A 20,701-nucleotide genomic window follows, 5' to 3' on the forward strand; every position below is an offset into this window, starting at 1 on the left:
TTAAAACCCAGAGGTAACAGTTATCTTTTTCCTACCCTGTCGTATCTCCTGGAGGCCAATCGTGTAATCGCCAGACCACGCGGCAGTTGGAGTCGGCAAACACAAACAACATGGCAGATCAGATGCTGCGGAAACGAGGCAAATTGAACGTTTGTGTTCGACTCGGCGTGTTTGTGTTTGTTGAAGCCAATGTTGAGTTCAGTATGGAGGGCATTAGGACCGAAAATCACATGCTGTCGTCTGGGTGCGATGTCAACGATCAGACGTGAACGCGCATACCTTAATGTCATTGTTTGTGGACAGCTGTTGACAAGCTTTCAGTATTATCTTTTTTAAGTGTCCTTCGAAAGTTTAGGATCCATATGGAATGGCAGAGATTCTGCAAACAGATTCTGTTTGTCAAACACGGGTACATCGGCATTGTGCTTTTGCGTGGGTAGTTCGGGGTCGTAGAGTAGGTAGGGTGGGATGTGAAAAGGACGAGAAGGATTCCTCTGTTGAGATGTAGATTAATGATTAGTGTTACAGATATTAAAAAATTTTGTTTGCTTTATTAACTTTACAACTTTAAAGTTAAAAATAGTCATTATTAAAATAACAAGTTGCTATGGATTACTCTTGTTTAACCACTAGGCTTGGTCGAGTTGTCCGATGATCGAATCTACCGATACCCGTATTCAAGCAAGGAGTTGAACGCAAAAAAAAAAAGAAACCATCGAATGTAGTTACACTTCAAATACCAGGTGAGGCTCTCCATTTTGATAACCTACCTCCTGTACAAATCCTGATCATACGATTTTAGTTTGTTGTAAACAGAACTTCATCAACAGAAATGGTTGTTTGCGGTTTTATGAGAGGAGCACAAACAACAACAATCGCGTGCTTCTGAAAGCAGACATGTTTCCAGAATAAAGCACGTGCATAAGAGTGCAGGATTCTGCTTGCTTCATCTTATACCTGGCCAGGAAACGCGAGCCAGTTACTTCTTGACAAAGAAAGAACAAATGTACACAGGAATAGAAAAAACACCAAATCGGTTTTTATGTATGTGTTGCGGATGACAGGCCTACAAATACAACCAACACCCTGACACCATGACTGATTCACAACGATGACGACGATAATGTCAGACAACACCACTCTGAGAATTTCATGCACATAAATTTAAAACATTTTTCTAAAAAACACTTTGCCGTTCACTCTTTCTTTCTCATATTTCATTTTTTAAAATTTCCAACCGGACATTATTAGTTTTTCTCAGTTTTCCTTCAGCTTATTTATGAGTTAATTATTTATTATTATTAATTATTATTATTATTGATGTTGGGGCTTCTCGTTTCTTCATTTTTATTGGTGGCTAAATATAATAAATAACATCAATATTTGTTTCCAGTTTTTCGGGTTTTTTCAGACGCTCTGCTGTAGAGAATGGGGAGAGGGGTCCTCCGTCCTGCGTGCGGCGCTGTCATAGCAACCAGAGGTCGATAGTAACGCGCATTACCTGTATAAAGCACTCACCTGGTGGCCAGAAGGTCACACGACACGGGCAGCTCCACTGGCTTCTGCGACATGAATCTTCTAAACAAAAGTAAACTTTGGTAAGTAACAACATTTTTCTCCTGTTACAGAATTTTTCGGTTCAATCAGTTTATCTGGTGCTGTCAAAATGATTTAAGTAAGAATAAATAAGTAAACATCTGAGGCCTCGTGCATAAATGATTGTAAGGATGCTACCTCTTCTTTCCAGACTTCACTTGCGTGGAACTATAGGGTAATTTTTCTTGTTTGAATAAAAAGTCAACTCTAATTCATTCCCAAGGTGGACACAATAAACAGTATTACACTTTCCGTGCTTATTTTCAATTACATTACGCACTTTCTACAGATGTCTCGTTTGCTTCCAGATTAAAATAATAGTTTGAAAACTGCGAACTGCAAAGTGCTAACAGCAATAAGCTGTGACAAAAAGTCTTCTTGACAAAACCAAAGCCACATGTAGTAGGAACCAGTAAACCTTATCTTGTAATGTTGCCATTATTCGTTAACACAAAGTGCGTTGGTTAGTTAGTAAGAAATGATTAGTAAGTAGATACTTTGTGTATATATAAATAAAGCTGTCATTAATTTGAGCTGGTAATGAATAAATTTATCTGAAGATTAGCAAAATCTTGTGGCAATATTGTTTACAGGCTTCATACGCACGCGCTCTAGAACTCATGCAATTTGGAATCGTGATTTAATTTTAGAAAGCTGTCAATTCAAACTATTCTGAAATCATGAAATGGGAACACATATGGCAGCACAGTTACACAAAGTGTAAGTTAGAACTCGTCGTTTGAAATATCCGAGCATTGAAGTATCTCTGACAGCTGATTCCGTCCTGCTTGACTCAGGGCTGTGAGCGTTTGGAGAGTTTTAATCAAATGAAGCAAGGGCATGCAAGCAGGAATAATGGAGAAATAAAAGTAATTTATCGTTTATGTAGTTATAAAATGGTCATCTTCTCCTGTCCTATTTCTTCATCTCCGCCTCCTCATTCGACGTCCTCATTGCTGTCCTGTCAAACGTTCTGTCCTCATGATGACAAAAGCAACAAACCCTTCTTTTTGCCCGAAGGCAGCAGCTGCTGCACGCAATGTCGGCGCTCCTCATGGTCTGTGAGGTCAGAGGTCACAGTTTTAATGCATCCAACACCTACGCCAATACTTCTTGGGGAGATATCAACATGGATCCTCCGTCCGTGCAACCTACCTGCGGCTGGACGATCTTGCTGAGCTCCAGCTACCCTCTCTTTAACATGATGGTAAGTCTAGGAGCTACTTTCTCGACATAGTCGTCACGAACTGAACCAGGTTGAGGACTTTTTAAAAATAATTTCTGAAGTCTGAAAAGCTCTTCCTTTCTGTTTTGTTATTATCTTTTCTTGCTGTCTGCTTGTAGGAGCACAGGATACCCTTCATCAGAATGAAATAGTTTTGACTAGTGTGTACGAACATCAGGTTCAAACAAATTATTCACCCCTAGATAAAGAAACAAGTCGAGCCATCAAGCTCATAAAAGTTATGTGTGTGTGTGATTACTAGGTGTATAATACAGTTGTCGACGTGCGAAATGGCGGACTAGATTTTTACATCTCCAACATCAGCTACAACGGCGCTACGCCCACCACCACCACCAGCTTCAAGTTGAGTGCAACATTCCAGGGAACATTTGGCAACACGGTTCCAACCTACCTAACCTTGTCCTGGTGAGTCTGGCGTTCAAAGCGAGAATTCCGAGTCTCCTTATCAGCCGGCAAGATGGTTGTTGTCACCGTCATCATCTTTGCAATAAATATTTCATACTCGTAATATATTTTTTTCTCCTTCTTGGAGGTTTATTAAATTGTAAATAATGTTGATAGCACAAGTTTTACTGACGTGGAAATCAGTCTTTATTTAAATTCACTGCATTGCGGTTTCCTGTTATTGTGTTATCGGAAAAGTCATGATGCATTTTTTGCAGTATATGGCGCTAGTTCATTTTTTGAAAGTACTCAGAGGAAGATTCTGCTCTCAGTTTTTTGAGCTCCTACCAAGAAACAAAAAAATCAGTTCGAACGTGTACCGTCAGACAGTTTGAACGAATCCATCATTCAGAAATGTCCAGCTCTCGTTAATCGTAAAGGAGTCGTGTTCTTTCACGACAACCTGAGATTGCACACACGTTGGATCCCTCGTTAAAAATTACTGGACTTTGGGTGGGATGTGTGTTGCCACCTTGTGCCGTCAGACCTCCGATTGTTTCGGTTTCTTCAAAACTCCTTGTGTAGTATAATGTTCACTTCAAACGAGGCTGTAAATGTGCACCTTGCTCAGTTTTTCGCCGATGAAGACAAGTCCTTCTAAGAACTAGGAATTATGAAGCTCACTGGAAGACGGCGAAAGTTTTTTGTGTTTTTTATATAAATAAATATATATAAAAATATAGAAAAATCTGTCATGACTTTTACAACAACCATCTAAAAGTGTATAATTATGTTTACGAAAGGCCGTGTCATCCATGGCTTAATCGGAATCTGAATACAGTAGGAATAATCAAACGAATTAGAAGTCATAAGAACTACAGAAAATAAACCCAAAGAAATTACACATTCAAGCCACTTGAGTAAAATGGTGCCACTAACCAATCCACGAGGCCTTTGTGTTCATCGCCGATGCTCACTATGATCACTGTTATCTGTGAGATCACACAGTCTGTACTTCGTGTTATCTACAGGTATTGTATTTGTGCCAAGACCACTACAACAGCCGCCACAACGACGACGCCAAGCTCAAGCGCCATCTCCAGCAGCGCATGCGTTGTGCCACCCAACACGACCACCACCTCGTCTACAGCTGCCACAGGTACGTCACTTCCGGCTGTGTTGAACCCTGATTTTCATAGCATTGCTTTTATGTACAGAAATCTTTTCATATTAAATATTTTTTATTTATGAGGGCATGTGATTAATTTATTGAATAATGTCAGTGACAGGAGGACAGAAGGGAGAAGGCTTCTTGAGGCACGCCGGGAAATGTTACTTGTCGTCACTAGAGCAGAGCGACTTAACCTACCGGATGTTGTGCTTCTACGCATGTCTCATCAGCAACGTCTGCAAGGGAGTTAATGTTGAGATTGGTTCCCCTGACCGGTGTACATTCGTCAACCCCAGTGTCATCGACTCCTCGCAGCTGACCAGCAGTGACACTTGTGACTTTTGGGAGAAACTGTGACACACACAGCGGTGACACTGTGTGACGTAACATGGCAATGTATGTGTCTTGTACCTTCTGTCGCCTTCAGAGAGATATGAATATACAAGGTGAACTGAAAGGAAAACAAACTGGAGCAGAGAGGTCATATTTTTTACTAAAACTTTCCATTTTTTGTTTCCAAGCTGACTTGTCTCAGTAATAAAGCAACTTGCGATGCGTCACGACTTTGAGAGTTGATGAAAGTTGTGCACTGAAGGCTAATATCTTGTATAATTCAAAAGTTATTTGAGGATATCTGAGGATCTGAGTGATAGAATAAAACGGCGAGAACACTGACGTGACAGTAAAATTTAATGCCAGACACTTAAACTGACTTGTAAACACAGTTAAAATGTACAGCCAAAGGAACTGGTCTTAGTTTGGTACTTCTGCCTTATTGGACGATTAAAGTAACTTTAAATAACAAGGATTATTTGTGAGTCATGCTACCTCAATAACTATGAATAATAATAACAACAACAACAACAATAATAATAAAATTTCGCTACTTGTCAGAAAGCTCAATGCAAAAGAAAGGTAAATATACACAAAATACACACAATACACTTACGGACACAGACAAAATACTTGCAGGAACACCTCATCCACCTGAAGACTATTGTTCAAAAGATGAATACCAGCTCCAGTCTACAAGAAGCGAGAGCTGCTGATGCCAAAGCGTTAACGCCAAAGGAGACAATCCATTATGACTTCCTTTGTCACCGCTGCAGGTTAGCTCCCCTTACCTGACACCTTCCGCTGCTCAAAGTCGTTCGCTTGGAGAAAAAAAAATCTGGGCATAGACATTTATTTTACCACTAACAATTCTCGGATTGTACTAAATTTAAAAAGTTAAATGCTCAGTTACAGACAAATTCTCGGGTACCGATGACGTCAGACATGATGGCGGTTATTTTATGTGATGGCTAGAACCACATTCACTTCTACGAAGACAAGTCATTAAAGATCTGTATTTCAAGACTTCAGGAGGTGATGGTACAGATGTTTATAACTCATTCACGACCTGCGGTCGGAAGTCGGAGCTGTTTCCCTTGTTTGTTTTGGCTACAAGAGCAGACAATCCTTTCACTGAAAATACGCCAGAAGGCTTAAAAAGGTTTAAGTCCGTTTTGGCTTCACCCTTTATCAGTGTCCGTCGCCATGGTAACAAATTAAAGAAGTGCTGCCAGGAAAGAAGCAAGATGACGTACGGCGAGCGTTGCTTAGCAACGGGATACTTAAGCCTGCTGGCTGTTCAAAAGTAGTCTTTCCTCTGTGTGTGTGTGTGTGCGTGCGTGTGTGTGTGTGTGTGTGTGTGTGTTCTGCCAGGAAGATGGGATTGCATGCTGGAAAGATTTGGCAAGGGAGACTTGTGTTTACTCATTACAACATCTCGCCGAGACTGCCAGTAGCAGAACTTTGTTGTTTTCTAGATGATGTGTTGCAGACCGTGTCTTACAAACTTGTAGGTAGTTGTTACTTATCATCTGGCAGCAATTTCCCTGCTGGGTGTCAGGTCAGTAAACAGTACAGGCAGACTTCGATCCCTCCCCTTTACAAGGCAACAGAGCCTCGCAACCTCCCAGAGGTTAAAAAAAGCATCGGGGGTGGAGAAGAGTACTGCATCCGTTTTGTTTACTTCGCCATTCGTCTTGGCAACCCCTCTCTCCCCATCTCACCGAGAATGCTGGAGTCTGCCATCTCTTGTTCTACATAGTGATGCAAGACACGCACGCATTTCTGTGTTCAGCGTTTTTCCAAAAAAATAAAACGCATTTTCGTTGGAGACCTGTTATTATTATTATAGGCACTTCCACCACCACCACCACCACCACCACCACCACCATATTCGCTGCAAAGAACACACTGTACCCATGCGCAGGAAAAGTCATTTACACCTGTATGTTTACGTGCATGCTGCTGAGCCAGACGTCTGCCAGATACCTTCAGTCAGCAGTTCTCGCGCGCTGATTGGACAAGCATCCTCCCCATCCCCTTCCGGTTGTGCGCGTGACAGGCGCGGTGCCGTGAACTTGCTGGCCTGCAGCTTGTTGTCGAGCGCCGACACGTCAGTCAGCCAGTCCACCTTGAACCTGCAGTCCCTGACCCCGCCACAGCAGGTAGATACCTGCGTAGATACCTGCGTTGTATTCCGTACCATGAGTTGTAAAGTCTTCCCCCACTCACAACTACGACGACGATGACTACCACCACCATTACCGCCACTACTATTTCCAGCAAAGTATTATTATTAGTTGAAGATACACGATAAAGTCCATCCCTAGACATTCTTTTTGCTGTCGCTCGGGAGTTGACGTCTGACGACGAAATTATTTTTATTTGACACAATATTACAGTTCATGTCTTGGAAATTAAAGGACTTGTGAACCAATCCGATTTCGCTTTTGTTTTCCATTGAAAGAAAATTATTATGCTGCGTGATCCTCATAAAGATTTCAGCGAAACGAAAATCTTTTAATGTCTATTGAGTTCGGGCGTCTGTCTCCCGTTTCTGTCTATTTATTCTTTTTGTTTGTGTGCGTGCGTGTGTAAGTGTATATTACAACTAAGTACCTGGGTTGTTGGTAACGGTTATCCCACACACCATCACTGCTAATGACCAACTCGATATCAAAATATAAATTATTGTAATTAAAGACATCGTTGTATCTGGTGTAAACGTAACTTTATCTTTCAACAGAAAAGCGTCGGAATGTAGACGGAAAGACTAGAGGAGGAATAAATGAACAGAAAAAGTCAACTCGTGCATGCTTCCTTTACCACTGTGATTTACTTGTAAACAAAAGTTTCCTCAGGATGCATCCTGATAAAGATAACAAAAATTCAGACAAACTAAAATAAACAATTTAAAACAATGAGAGACTAATGATTTTTTCTTCTGGTTTAATATATTTAATTTTTTGTATCTGTATTTTGGAATGACAACAAACCTTAAGCGCTTTTTATCTTTCAGGGATATTCGTCATCGTGGTCAGGGGGCGTGTCACTGAGACCTTTACAAAAAAATCAGCTGGCGGGTGTTCCTGGCATCAGTGTATCGCTTTGCTCAGATCATGGCACGCGCTCCAGTCCCCACCCCTTTCCTAAAATAATAACACTAATAAAAAAATTACTGCAGCTAAATCTCTTCGCCATCTGCCGGGTGCACGCCAAGTCTTGTGCCAAGTTCTCATCAGACAGAAATGGGGTGGAAACACACTGCGCACCCACAGTCTGTGACTAGAGGAGTGAACTAGAAAAGGGACAGTAAACAGGATTGCACAGATAACAAGTTATCGTGTAACAAGTTAGTAAGCTAGGAAGCTTCCAGTAAAAGTCGAGAGTTGTGGTTACAGAGGCTGAATAATGACTTGATAAGAGCAGCAAACGCATTGAGTCAGGCGCTTGTACAGGTGGGAGGGCAATGGACGACAGTCTCACCTGTTACAGATTGGTGTTTGCAGAAACAAGATTGTAAATAAAGAACGATGTGCAAGGGTTTACAGAAATTGGAGAGTAAAGGAAGGCATATCCAACGACTATTGCACGGAGCTTAGAGGAATGCGGCAAAATAAAAACCCCACTAACATGTATCCAGAGAAGAGAGAGAGAGATGATGAAAAAAACGAAGAATGGTGGAAACCTCAACGAAGCAAGACTTATCAGAACAAGAGACTGTTATTGCTTTCAGAAGGCGGGAAAGCTGTTTGTGCTAACAGAAATAGCAATAGCTATGATGACCATGTGGTTTGCTTAAGTTAATTTAGACATGTCGAGTGAATTTAAGTTAATTTAGGGATGTCGAGGTAAAGAGAGTTCAGCATTGCACTTTCCTGTCACGCACTAATTCTCACGCGCTAAAATCGTTTCCTTCCATTCATTCGCCTTATTTTTTCAGGCCCCGCCCACAACTACCCTTCACTCACTCACGCTACCACCCTCCCCCACCTCTCTCTTTCTCTCACCGTTATAACTCATATTTCTTCAGTTTTTTGTGCCCGTTAGTATTGTCTTGTATTTGTGAAGCACATTGTGCCTGCTTTTATGGTGAATAAAGATGCTTTACTGTGACACGCACACACGTGACAAAATACACAATTTTCTATCGTATTGCTTGTCCGTACATTCCAAAAGACTGAGATTTCCCCATTCTGTGACTCATCCCCAAAGATATTTTTAAAGAAAGAGTTAAACCATTTCCTTCTTTAAGCAACTTTAAAAAATCTCGTCAAAACCAACCACCATCCATTTCTTGCTTTGCTGTCTTGGCTAATCACGTGTCAGCTTAATGAACCTGGGAGTGTTACCTGTGAACACTGTTCACGAAACTTGTAGGGACCTGACTTCAAACAGCCCCTGACTCGCCGCCTGGCGGGCCCGGAGGAATTCGACTATCGAAAGAGTGAAATTAATGGAAGCGAAAGGTGGGGCGGCGAGCACCTCAAAAATGAAGTGATGGAGACGGCAAGCTCGCCGGCTGCAACTGCCGACTGGGTTTGCAGCCAGATGAAGGTCTGTCTCGAATTTCGCCCCCCTTATGCATTTTGGTGGCAATGGCTTTATATGGCAAGGCGCACGCGCGTGGCACGCGCTTTCTCTCTCTCCTCCCTCTCTCTCTGCCTCTCGGAGCCTGTGTACAGCACTGCTACGGGTAGAAATACCTGGTTCATGAGCAGCAACTAAAGGGTTATGTTTTGATCAAACAATTCTTCGGTAAATTGATAGCAAGAACAGTGTCTTTACCTCCTGCAACAATATTCAAACAGTTACATTCAACTGTCTTAATAAAACCATTGTACTAACTAACATTAATTTATAATATCAGACAGACGAGTTCAGAAGTTTGACAGCAATTTATTAAACAATATTTTTTCATATTTTTCAGTTTGTTTAAAACTTAAATCATTAATTTATTTCATTTACTGGATTTATTGCGAGTCTTAACTATAAACAACTTCGGACTGCAAGAAGTATTTTAAAACAAGAAAGTATAACACTCTTTTGAAATATGGAGCTCATGGTATCTACACCCGCCATTTTAATTACCGTTGTGGACAATCTACCTGAATGTCGCCCCTCCAGCCTGCTCTCACCTGTTGGCAAGCCGCTGGAGGTGTGGGCCGGCCAGGAACAGGCGGTGCAGCAGCCGTGAACCCTCTTCTTCGCCGGCAAGACTCGGAAGCACCTTGGACGAGACACAAGTGAAGCAAGTCGAACTTCGGTAAGTCATGTTTTAAAAACTTACTTTGTAACTGGATTTCCTCGCTTACTGTCTCTGCTGCTTCAGTCATCCATTGCAGTCATTTTGTTCAGTTGAAAAGTGTTTATTCAAATAATATTTACAGAGGAAACTCGTAACTAAAAGGGTGTTCAGTGAGGGGAGGCAGCTGCTGAAACTTCAGCAGCAAAATGCTGATCAGTTTATTTTTAGGCTGGCGGTTGCGAAATGATGATGCATCATAGAGGTGATGTGCAGTGCTGCTGCTTACTGCAGTGTAAAAGAACAGAATGCGAACAGATTATTTGAACAATAAACACAGGTAAATGAACATTTACCTGCAATCTGAGGAGAGGAGAAAACGAATTCCTGAAAGCTAATGTTGTCTGGATTCCAGTCTTCTCAGACAAAAAAAAAAAAACAAAAACAAAAACCGTAGTTCACACATCAACATCACTAGACTGTCACAATATTTAGTATAGAGCTTGACAGAAGCAGAGGAGACTGCAGGCATATGTGTCTGTGAGAGAGAGAGATGTTAAATGAAAGTGCGTTCGTACACGTGTGCTTGCGTGTTTAGATGCGGCTGAAGTTTAATCTCGATAGAGCATATGTGTGAAAATAATTTTAATGTCGGAAAATATTCTGATATGAAACGGCAAGAACTGTGGTCGAGGTTCAGCACAAATGCTATAGGAGAGACCATCAAGGATTACTACAGTGTGTATTCTGTAATAAGACAGACTATTAGGTATATATATATAGTGTAATAAGACAGACTATCGAGGTCTACCACAGTGTACATACTGTGTGTGAAGAAGTGTTTAATGCTGTCCACAGAGCACCCACTCAGTAACCTCCTGCGACTGTCAAGATATTGTATTATCTTTTGGGAGAGGTGGGAGAAGATTAAGGTAATGATGTAATAACGATAACAACAGACCGACAACATCTGCGCTTGATTTTTGTCAGTTGTTTTATCGCTGTTGTTGACTAAACTTCCGTATGTCGGTGTCAACATGTGTGTGTGCGCGCGCACCTTAGGAAGAGGAGTGTGTGGGGGCGTGGGGGTGGGGACAGAGAGAAGGGGGGGGGAACAGAGTAAGTGGGTTCAGCAGACTGCGATGTAGCTGTTGTTGTTTGTTGTGCGGAATGTAGAACAAAGTATGAGAGATCACCTTGAACCATTGTTGGTTCTGGCAGACACGGTGGGAATTCTTGCCAGCAGCTTATCTTTGAGTAAAAACAAGATGACGGAAAAATAACTCCCGCGCCGCTCGCAGCCCGTCACTCAGTGCTCCAGGCATGCGCAGTAACTTATGTTCACGACCCTGTGTTTCTTTACCTCCAGTGCTGACCCGGCATTAAACAGCACCAAGCAGCCAATCTGCTGTTCTTTTAGTCTCTGGCCGGGACAGATAATTGTAAAAACAAACAAACAAAACCACATAGCAAGTTTAGTCTCAAGTCTCAGTTAATGAGCTTTCCTGTAGCCACCCCGCCCTCGACTTAAAAAAGGGACACAAAGATCGACAACTCGCATCATTTTACTAACCAGAGAGCGTATTGTCTCCCTTGATGCACGCGTGCCGCAGGAAAGTAGACCTTGCAAGCGTTGTAAATAAACTCTCGTCGTAATGCAATCATAAATTCAAACTTAATTTTGAAAAGTGCAGATGTTTACAAGATCATATCACGAAAATGTGTCTCAATGAATGGGTTATACAGACAGAACAGGCTTAGTGTTTCAACATGCTGTAACCGAAATACTAACTGAAATAGCTGGCGACGACGCAAAAAAAAAAAAAGAGAGAAAAGAAAAAGGAAACATTTATACACTTATATAGATTAGAGAAAGTGAGACAACAGCAACTGCTGACGACGCAAAAGGACAGGTAGTCTCGGTGGGCTTCGTCAGGCCTCTCGCTGGGGTCAACGACGCGATTACAACGACGTTTACGATTGTGGTGGTGGTTGTGGTGGTGTTGGTGGTGCTGGTGGTGGTGATGATGATGATGATGACAGTTGTAGTGGTGGTGGTAGGGGTGGTGGTGGTGGTTTTTGATGTCTGGCAGTGGATAATCGAGAATGTTCCCTCAAAGCCTGTATCTTGACATGCAGTTCCGTAAACTCCAAGGTGATAGATACTACCAGTAGCAGTACTACTTCCTCAACTGTATTACTTACACTGTAGAATTGCATCTACGGTTGCACTACTTCAAGTACTACTTCTACAGGGAAAAAAAGCGATTGGCTTATTGTCTGACAAACATTTTTGACAACGTTCGGTGTTGACATCCAGGAAATTCTAGCGTTCGCTCTACAGCTATTTTCAGTGTATTCTTGGGAATAAATAAATAATGTGCGTGCGTGCGTGTGTGGCATGACGCTGGCCTCTCCCCACCTCTGTGCGGCCCCATGCCACCCCAGGTAGCGATCGTGCGACTTGTGGCGCCCCGCACTAGCAAGATGGTCCCAACCGCCGACGCGCGCACCCGAAATAGGCAAACGCTCGCTGATTTATGTTTTCGACACGTGGGCGCTTTTTTGGACACGTGACTCCTACGCCTCCCCTTCCCCTCCAAACGCTTAGGCGCAACATGTACTCTTGTGAGTCACGTGATAGTTTATACACACTCCTCGCAAACTCTGGAGGCAGTGAGAAACAAAACAAAGTTTTTGCTTGTGCGCCCCCGCCGTTGTGGATATCTTACCCGTGAGTTTAGTTCGGTGGTACCCCCCTACCCAGTCCAAAGCGAGCGGTTCATATCCTTTGAAGATTAATTTACAAATCGTTCATCCCCACTTTATTTCTTCCACTCGCTCAATCGGTGGAAGATTTTTTTTTTTTTAAATGTGGACAAACCCGTATTTCCACTTGTATGTCCACTGCATTGAGCACACCTTAAAGATTTCCGAATCACTCGTGGATGGGAGTGTGTTTGTGGAGGGGAAGGAGGAGTTTATTAATTAAGCAGGCGGTTAATGCAGCCGCTCGACCGTAGCTTGGAATCTGTGACCGACCAGCAGCTCGCGCGTCACGCTCGTGATTTCAAGCATGTGGCACCTGCAGCTGGCTGCTCCATCCATCTCACCTGAGTCGGGCTGACGATAACATCTTCACTCGCTGCCAGCAACTCCTCCCCTTTCCCCACCTACTAGTACTCCCTTTCTGTCTGACATCTCCGATTCTCAAATGTTTTTTCCCCCCTTAAGTATCTTTGGTATGAGAACTTGCTGACCTGTATTTAATTTCTCAGATTCGAACCCCTCTCCCCATCATCCACACAGAGATATTGTGCACTCCTCCTCGTAAACACTATGGTTTTACACTCATTCAAAACCCAGTAAGGGGCACACACACAAAACACAAAAACGAAATCCCTATTCAGAATTTTAAAAAATCCACCTCGAAGTGCTCCATGAAAAAAAAAGGTCACGTGTGCTGAACTGTTCCTCCTCATTTCATTGGTGGTCTCGTCTTCCCCACCATTAAGCAAAACTAAAACCAGAAAGAATTAAAAGGAAAAGATGAAAGATATGGACTATTTTTAGTCTGGAAAATGCTAATTTTGTTCCCTGGGCAGAAAGGGAAAGCGATTTTGCACGACTGAGTCAGCCCTTGCTCTTCTCTTTGGATTTGCTGACTTGAGCACGGGAGGGAGGAATGCGGTTCTCGTGGAATGCGCGTGAGAGGAGGCGATTCCGGGGCCTGCCAGTGCACACAGGCGGAAGAAGAGAAGGGGTTAGGTCTGCGAAATAGGGGCTGCTTCCCTCAACTGAGTCACACCTGGGCTCTGCTCCAAGTCGTCGACAAGCGAGGCAGCAGAATCATCAGAAGGAATTATCATTTGTATTAAAGCTCGGACTCCTGGTGCCAGACCCAGCAGTGGAAGCCAGGGACCAGCAGGCACTGACTCTACAACACTTTGTGCTCTTCACACTGTAAGAAAAGGGTTTTGACTCGATGTCTCTGTGAATATTACTACAATTATGTTTAATTTTTATAGTCAAAATAGTTTGTCAACGATCACATGATCAAAATCGAAATCCATGAAATTATATAACACGAGAATAGTTGTCAGTCAGTGCGGATATGACTACACAACTACTTCATTACAGAATGTAAAAGAAGTTTGTGTCTCGGAGTTGTTAATAGAAAAAAAAAGATGTTTCCAAGCTAGTGATTACTGGCACTACAATCTCGACGAAAGATTTGATGTTTGAAGGCGCATAACTCTTCTGAGGTGTGTGAGCGAGTTGTCTCGTAGCGGCCACAGACGTCATCACAGTGTAGCTTGCACCACAACAACGACTTTCAGAACTGATGACAAGTCAGGAATATCCCATCTTCCTCGTTTTTCTGGTCTTTGTTTAGGTTCAGATTGAAAAAAAAAAATGTGTCTGATTATGGATTTAAAAAATGATGCCTGAAGGTGGAGGAATACTTAAACCTGGTGAATGAAATCATTGACGTGTATAGGTGGACTGCTGTCTGTCTGCCAAGACCAAGGCTTGGCCTCTTGCGAAGTTCTCCACTCTTAGTCTCGGCGAGCCTAAACAAAGAATGTGACTAAACCGGAAGCTTTGTAGTCTCATGCCTCGTTTTGGTAGTTAACTGGAAAAAATCGTCAGCCAGCAGTCCAGTAATACAAGTTCGTGATGAAATGGATATGATGAAAGAATACACAAGAATATTACACAAGAGTTAGCTCCCTTTGCTACATGCCAGGAGTTGCTGAAAAGCTTGGGAAAACCTTTTCAAACGACTTGAAAAAAAAAATCAAATTTATTCCTCTGAACTTGCTGCTCTGTGTACATTATTATGGGATTGTAAAGCAAAATGGGATAGTAGTCCCGATAAAACTTCCCTGTACAACAGGGTCGAAAGAATTCAAAGGAAAGTGAAGATAACTGAAAGGTTGGTGTGAAAACGTCAGGGAATGGATGCACTTGGTATCACAACCTGCTGAGTCTTGTGGAGGACAGTCCAGGAGGATGAACCCTTCTGCTAATGATTATCCCACGTCCTCTCTAGAACGTGTTCAGCGTGAATGTGAATGTGAATGTGTGAATGTGAATGCCAGTCTTGTCAAGCTATTAGGCTGGCTAAGCTATTTTCCTGTTTTCGTGTCTATACTAAGGGATATCTCCATCATGCGCTGTCTACATGATGTGCCGTCTACACTTTGTACTGTCTACACCATCTGTTCCCTGTCCCACTCTGCTAGCCTCAGGACGCTGATTGCAAATGTATTATTGGAGAAACTTCGGATAAGCTTTAAGTTCTCCAAGCAAACTTTTGTATGCAAGGTTTTCTCATTCAGTTTTCTTTCGTCCTTTCAGAGCCTTCAATAAACAGACAAAATGGCAGAAAATCGAGCAAAGAAGGCCGGCATTGGAGCAGAAATAGACAAGAAATTGGAACAGGTACATTGTTGATAACATAATCCTGAGCTAACAGAAGGGTATATAAACGAAACAGGGGAATATTGCTCATTTTTTCCATAAAAGTCGGACTATGTACGCCATTGTCACATCACACGTGGTCTGTCACGTTGACTGCTGCCATCCAGCTTCCTACAGGGTAAAGGTCAACAACACAGACATCAGGATTGTACATGGATACGTTTATGTGTTGTCAAGGCCTCAGCCAATAGGAGAGCTGGAACCATAGGTTAATAAAGTGTATCTGGGAACAAACGTGATGTTTGAAAATGTCGTTTTAACGGCGATGTGTTTTCACATTTTGTTATTTTTACTGCCATTCCCTTCTTATTTTGCTTTTCATGAAATATTTTGTTTCCTTACATAGTGATCTTGGGGATTTTAGTTTGAGGCCTTTAATCTCTTAATGATGATATTCTTTAAAGAACAGTAATTGATGATGATCCTGTTGTTTACAGCGATATGACCAGGAGGAGGAGGCAGGTACCACGAAAGCCGTCCAGTTGTGGATCAACGCTGTTCTTCAAGGAGAACACGAGCCTATTGTGAGTCCTGCTGTCATCAACTTTCATGTCACTGTCTCTGTCATGTCAGGGAATGTTGTGATGATCACCTCATTACTGCAGTCGTGTATAGGTGTCAGGGTCAGTAGGTGCAGTGACCGGCTTGATGTAGGTGACAGGGACTTGGAAGGAGGCCTAAGGTCTATATTTCGTCATTACAAGATTTATGAAGCTGGACTGGTCAGAGTGGTTAGTGAATATAAAAAAATGTCAATGATTTAGACTTGTCTAAAAGATGTTAACTTTTTCTGGGGGGAAAGGTAAGAACTTATTTCCGGAAGACAGAAGAATAAAAACATATGACCCTCTTCTTGAAAGCAAGTCCAGTGAATAGGGAGGAGAATACCACCAGTATCAAGCATGTTATACTGATCACAGTTTTCTCAAAATATAATTTTGAAATCCTTTAGGACTTGCTAGAAGCGTAGATAATGGACATTATAGACAATTAGCTGTACATTTGGTGGGCCCTCTGAAATATCTATATTTTGTTTATTGTTTACCTTTGGCGTGAGCTCATCTTTACGTGTCACGTTCAGTCACTGTTGATCATAATACAAAACACCACTGTGGCACTCCCAACCCCCTACCCATACACCAAACGCCCGTATGTTCTTCATTTGGACCACAACTTCTAAGCTTCAAAGATGCTTATCATTAAAGAAATTGAATGTTATTGACAGAAAATACACATTTGTCAAGGAAAAATACATTTTATTGACACTTGAAAGTTTCGTGGACTGTTCATCAGGATTCGTACAAAGAATGGAAAAGCTTGAATTCCTAAAAACTAAAGAGTTACAGACAGATTCTAGTCTAATATGATTCTTTTCTTTCGTCATGTCTTTTCACATTTTTAATGTTTAATATTATAAAATAATATCAATGTCTTGTGTTATATCAATGAGAGCCAAGAGTTAAATCTCAAACCCGACTATAACAACTCTAGCCTTCATTACCCAGAGTTCAATCCCTTCTTATCGGTACAATTTTTTAATTGACATATTTTTAGTTACTTCCTGACTTCCCTTTGCCCTCCTAGGTTGGTCAGTTCCTTGCTTGATTATTCTTAGTTATGTCTCACCCTTGTTCATCCCTGTTTCTTCATCCCTTTGTGTTCCCTACAGCCATCCTATTCACAGCGTGATCTTCACAAATCCCTTAGGGACGGCGTCATGCTTTGCAAGTAAGTGTGCAAATCATGGTCCTTCTCCTTCTCCCCTTTTTGATTTCTTTAGCTTTTGAATTGCTTTTTGTTTGGTTGTTGTTGTTGTTGTTGTTGTTGTTGTTGTTGTTGTTGTTGTTGTAATTCCCTCAGACTTCGGATTCCGCAGATTTGTACTGACACCGGCTTGGCACCAAGTTGACATGTTTGTTCCAAACTCACAAGCTGCTACGAAAACACTCTATCTGAGCTCTGTACATTCAAATTCTTATAAATTCAACTTCTTTTTTTTTTTTTTTTTTGCTGTTCATTTTGTCTGTCTCTCGCTCTGTATTCCTTCCCTTTCTTTTTCGTCTGAGTCTTCCAGTATATTGTTTTATTTCTTTCCATCTCTCTCCTGCATTCCTTCTTAAAGTTTGGCAGACGGCGGCTTAGTTCTGAAAGTGTCGGAAGCATTGACAAATATCCATTTTGCTTTGTTAAACTAGTTTGCTAGTTTGTCGGCTTTTCTAACACTTTGGCTACACTTTTAGTTACAAGTGACTGCATGTGGAGAGAAACCACTGTTTTGTTGACTTCTTGTGCTTTAGTCAAATAAATATTCAGTCTGTCAATTCTCCCCTATCTCAGTGTTGTAGGCGAAGACATTTTCTCATACGATTCATTTGCAAATGGCTTTACTTGATTTATTCTGATGCTGTGTATAATGTTATATTTTAAAGACTTCTTTTTACTAAACCAAAGTCAACCACAGATGGATCAGACAAGTCTGTTTGTGAATTAACATTTGTATTGGGAAGAACTTGGCTTTAGTGTTATGTAGAACTTTGCTGTCGACTGAAAGCTAAATATTTACACATGTCGACCATTGAACAGTAGAATTTTCATCTCCAGAACAGTTATTTACACTATTATGCATGTGACCTAAAGAGACTAGTGCTTTACTGGATTTTAAAATAATTATTGATGCTTGAAGGTCTTATTGCTTTTCTTCTGTTTGATGATCTAACAGACAAACACTTTGTTTGCTTGTTGAAGTAGAAATCTCGGTTGTAAGCTCAGTCCACCATAATGTTCCCTTCTGTGATATTTTTCTTTCTTAAAGAGAGTCTAAAAGTGAAGATTTAAAGATATGTAGAAATTTTTTGGATATACGCCTACAAACATTATCTTGTACAGAAAGAGATAATTATGACATCACAATATCCCTTATTAACATTAATTTCCAGCTCTCCCATTGGCCAAAGTCTTCACAAGAAATATATTTCACTATCCCCTGAAGTCTATGTTGTTGACCTCTTAAAGTGCTGAGTGTTTTGAGGTGTGCTTCTTGAGGGTTTAGAGAGATTGTATCTTACATTGAACCTTAGCCAATCATTAAGAGGACATTTTGCACTAGTCCTTTAAAACAGAGCTTTAGTCACTGACTTAGTTTATAAAGAAGACAATTTCTGAGAGTGAACTTCATTGGCAGGCTGATTAACAAGCTGTTGGAGGCAGAAGGCAAGAACAAGGTGCACGTGCAGAAGAAGGTGGCCTCCATGTTCGTGGCCTACACCAACATCGAGGCCTTCAACAACGGCTGCCTACAGTACGGCCTGGCCAAGGAGTTCTTGGTGCAGTCCGCGGATCTGTGGGAAGGCCGCAAGGGGCCCTTCCTCAACGTCATCAACTGCTTGCACAGTCTCGGCTTCCTGGTGAGTATAGCAGTCCCAAACATGAAATGTGTGAAAAGGGACTCTGCTTCCTCCCTTCAATCTTTAGTTGCCTTCGTTCCACTTTTCTTGCTTTGTTCTGTCATTTACAGTAATTATATTTTAGTCTGTTCTATAATGAATAGTAATTTTTAAAGTTAATATGATCAATTTTATTTAAGTATCTTCTTTCTTTAAAATTAAATTTATCTTTCTTGGTCTCTGTGTTCACAACTACGCACAGATACATATAATATTATGTTTGATATTGCGATTTTCTCACTCACTCTTTTGTCTCTCTCTCACGTACACCCTATGTTTACAATAGTAATTAGTTTGGATACAAAACAATGAAACATTTACATATTACTTTCCTGCTTCATTTAAGTTGCTGTTTGTTTCCAACACCAGGCCAACAGCAAGGGCTTCACACCCACTTACACGGGAGAGATTCAAAAATCACTGAATTTTGACTGAAATCTCTGGAAGCATGCATGCACATCACGCCAAGACAAGGTCTTTGTGACTCCTAGACGAGACTTGGCCGAGACTGAAGCGGAGCGCTTAGCTAATCATCTCTTAAAACATTCGAACTACACGCAAGGGTCGTGCTCATTGTTGTTTCGTGCATCTATGTTCATTCGCAAAAATGAGAGGGTACGGGGGTGGTAAAAAGTGAACAATGAGCCTTTTTGGGAGTTTTTTGGCATTTAAGTAGAAACTACCTACATTAACACTTTTCTTGTAAGTATGTTTGCTGAAGTGTTTTCAAGCAGCCTGTTTCTCAACATCAGGGAAAAGTATTCTTTTTTTTTTTTTAATCGCATCATTTAAAATCATTTTGATGTGACCTAGCGAACGCCACTTAAAAGGCAATAGAGGATCAGCCTGTCATGAGATAATTATAGTTACCTCCGTAAGACATAGCTTTAATCAGAAATGACAGATAGTAATGTGTTTCTGCCAACTCTTTCCCGCTTGCTGAAGTCTTCTTGCCAAGATAGGAAAGTGTTTTATTGTGTTGTGCGCTCTGAACTATTTTTTACCAGTTGTATATGTTTAGAAGGTTATAAAAAGCTATGTAAATAGCAAGCACCAGCTTTTACAATCAGTGTGACGAAAGGTTTGGAGTTGGAGAAGAAATAGAGCGGAAGAGCTATTATATAACTTATAGCCGCGAAGAATGAACACAGGTAAATAAAAGAAGGATCTTATATCTTTTGATGACCCCACAAAGCTCGTTGCTCATGATATTCAAATAGGTTGTGCTCAGGTGAGATAATAAATATTATTTTTTCTGTTTTCCAAGAGCGCATTTAATTCATCAACAAAGGATAAGACCGAAGAAAACTTCATTTCATGCTGTGCAATTTATGCAGAATTAAGGTTGAAAGCGATTAAATTTTGGGTATAAATGTTGCTTTAATTTTAGTTTTAATCGCCTGTCCATAACTTGTTTTCTTTTATTTGTTTGTTTTATGGAATAATTCTTTATATCTTTCCTGATTTCGGTTTTTCATTTTTATCTCCTTTTTCTTGAATGAATCTTACGAACATATATGCTGCTATGCTCTGCTGTTGTCAAATTCTTTTATATTGTAATAAAAGTGTATATTTCTGTCGAGTTAGCCTTCTGTTGTCTGCCTGCTGTGAGTTGTCTGTAGGGGCAAAGGGCCATCCAAGGGAGGGCAAAGGTCAAAAGGAAAATAATTATATTTGACCAAGGTTTTTTCGCAGGAAGGTCCGTTGCTTTTACTCCGTAAAAACCGTGTACAACCCACAGACAGGTGAAGTGAGTCCTTTAGTTAACTGCTCTGGTGACCATCTTGTGTTAGGGG

General features: G+C 41.2%; 2 protein-coding genes across 5 annotated transcripts; both read left to right on the plus strand.

The window, feature by feature from the left end:
• Positions 1–58: 58 nt before the first annotated feature.
• On the plus strand, positions 59–4,972 carry LOC112560017 (integumentary mucin C.1-like). 3 transcript variants are annotated; one of them, XM_025231563.1, is made up of 6 exons: positions 59–743; positions 1,394–1,598; positions 2,617–2,803; positions 3,084–3,247; positions 4,258–4,385; positions 4,510–4,972. In XM_025231563.1, the coding sequence occupies exons 2-6, from the start codon at positions 1,570–1,572 to the stop codon at positions 4,752–4,754; spliced, it is 753 nt and encodes a 250-aa protein (XP_025087348.1). In that variant the 5' UTR covers positions 59–743; positions 1,394–1,569; the 3' UTR covers positions 4,755–4,972. The 3 variants fall into 3 exon arrangements, with proteins under 3 accessions (XP_025087348.1, XP_025087351.1, XP_025087349.1); XM_025231566.1 differs by having other exon boundaries at positions 4,516–4,972; XM_025231564.1 differs by having other exon boundaries at positions 1,412–1,598.
• A 4,878-nt stretch (positions 4,973–9,850) lies between these two features.
• LOC112559926 (transgelin-2-like) lies at positions 9,851–20,487 on the plus strand. Of its 2 annotated transcripts, none has more exons than XM_025231424.1 (6): positions 9,851–9,996; positions 15,340–15,423; positions 15,900–15,986; positions 17,132–17,190; positions 18,644–18,866; positions 19,275–20,487. In XM_025231424.1, exons 2-6 carry the CDS (start codon positions 15,361–15,363, stop codon positions 19,338–19,340), a joined length of 498 nt encoding a protein of 165 aa, XP_025087209.1. In that variant the 5' UTR covers positions 9,851–9,996; positions 15,340–15,360; the 3' UTR covers positions 19,341–20,487. The 2 variants fall into 2 exon arrangements, with proteins under 2 accessions (XP_025087209.1, XP_025087210.1); XM_025231425.1 differs by lacking the exon at positions 9,851–9,996 and adding an exon at positions 13,726–13,938.
• The last annotated feature ends 214 nt before the right edge of the window (positions 20,488–20,701 follow it).

This window comes from Pomacea canaliculata, linkage group LG3, assembly GCF_003073045.1.
Source record: "Pomacea canaliculata isolate SZHN2017 linkage group LG3, ASM307304v1, whole genome shotgun sequence".
Lineage (NCBI taxonomy): Eukaryota > Metazoa > Mollusca > Gastropoda > Architaenioglossa > Ampullariidae > Pomacea > Pomacea canaliculata.

What these genes read in the sequence shown, in the direction of transcription:
- LOC112559926 (XM_025231424.1), top strand. Translation starts at nt 15,361, where the DNA reads ATGGCAGAAAATCGAGCAAAGAAGGCCGGCATTGGAGCAGAAATAGAC. An exon ending in AAGGAGAACACGAGCCTATT is followed by an intron (nt 15,987 to 17,131) that starts GTGAGTCCTGCT and finishes TGTTCCCTACAG; the next exon opens with CCATCCTATTCACAGCGTGA. An exon ending in GACGGCGTCATGCTTTGCAA is followed by an intron (nt 17,191 to 18,643) that starts GTAAGTGTGCAA and finishes CTTCATTGGCAG; the next exon opens with GCTGATTAACAAGCTGTTGG.
- LOC112560017 (XM_025231563.1), top strand. Translation starts at nt 1,570, where the DNA reads ATGAATCTTCTAAACAAAAGTAAACTTTG. An exon ending in ACCCTCTCTTTAACATGATG is followed by an intron (nt 2,804 to 3,083) that starts GTAAGTCTAGGA and finishes TGTGATTACTAG; the next exon opens with GTGTATAATACAGTTGTCGA. An exon ending in ACCTACCTAACCTTGTCCTG is followed by an intron (nt 3,248 to 4,257) that starts GTGAGTCTGGCG and finishes TGTTATCTACAG; the next exon opens with GTATTGTATTTGTGCCAAGA.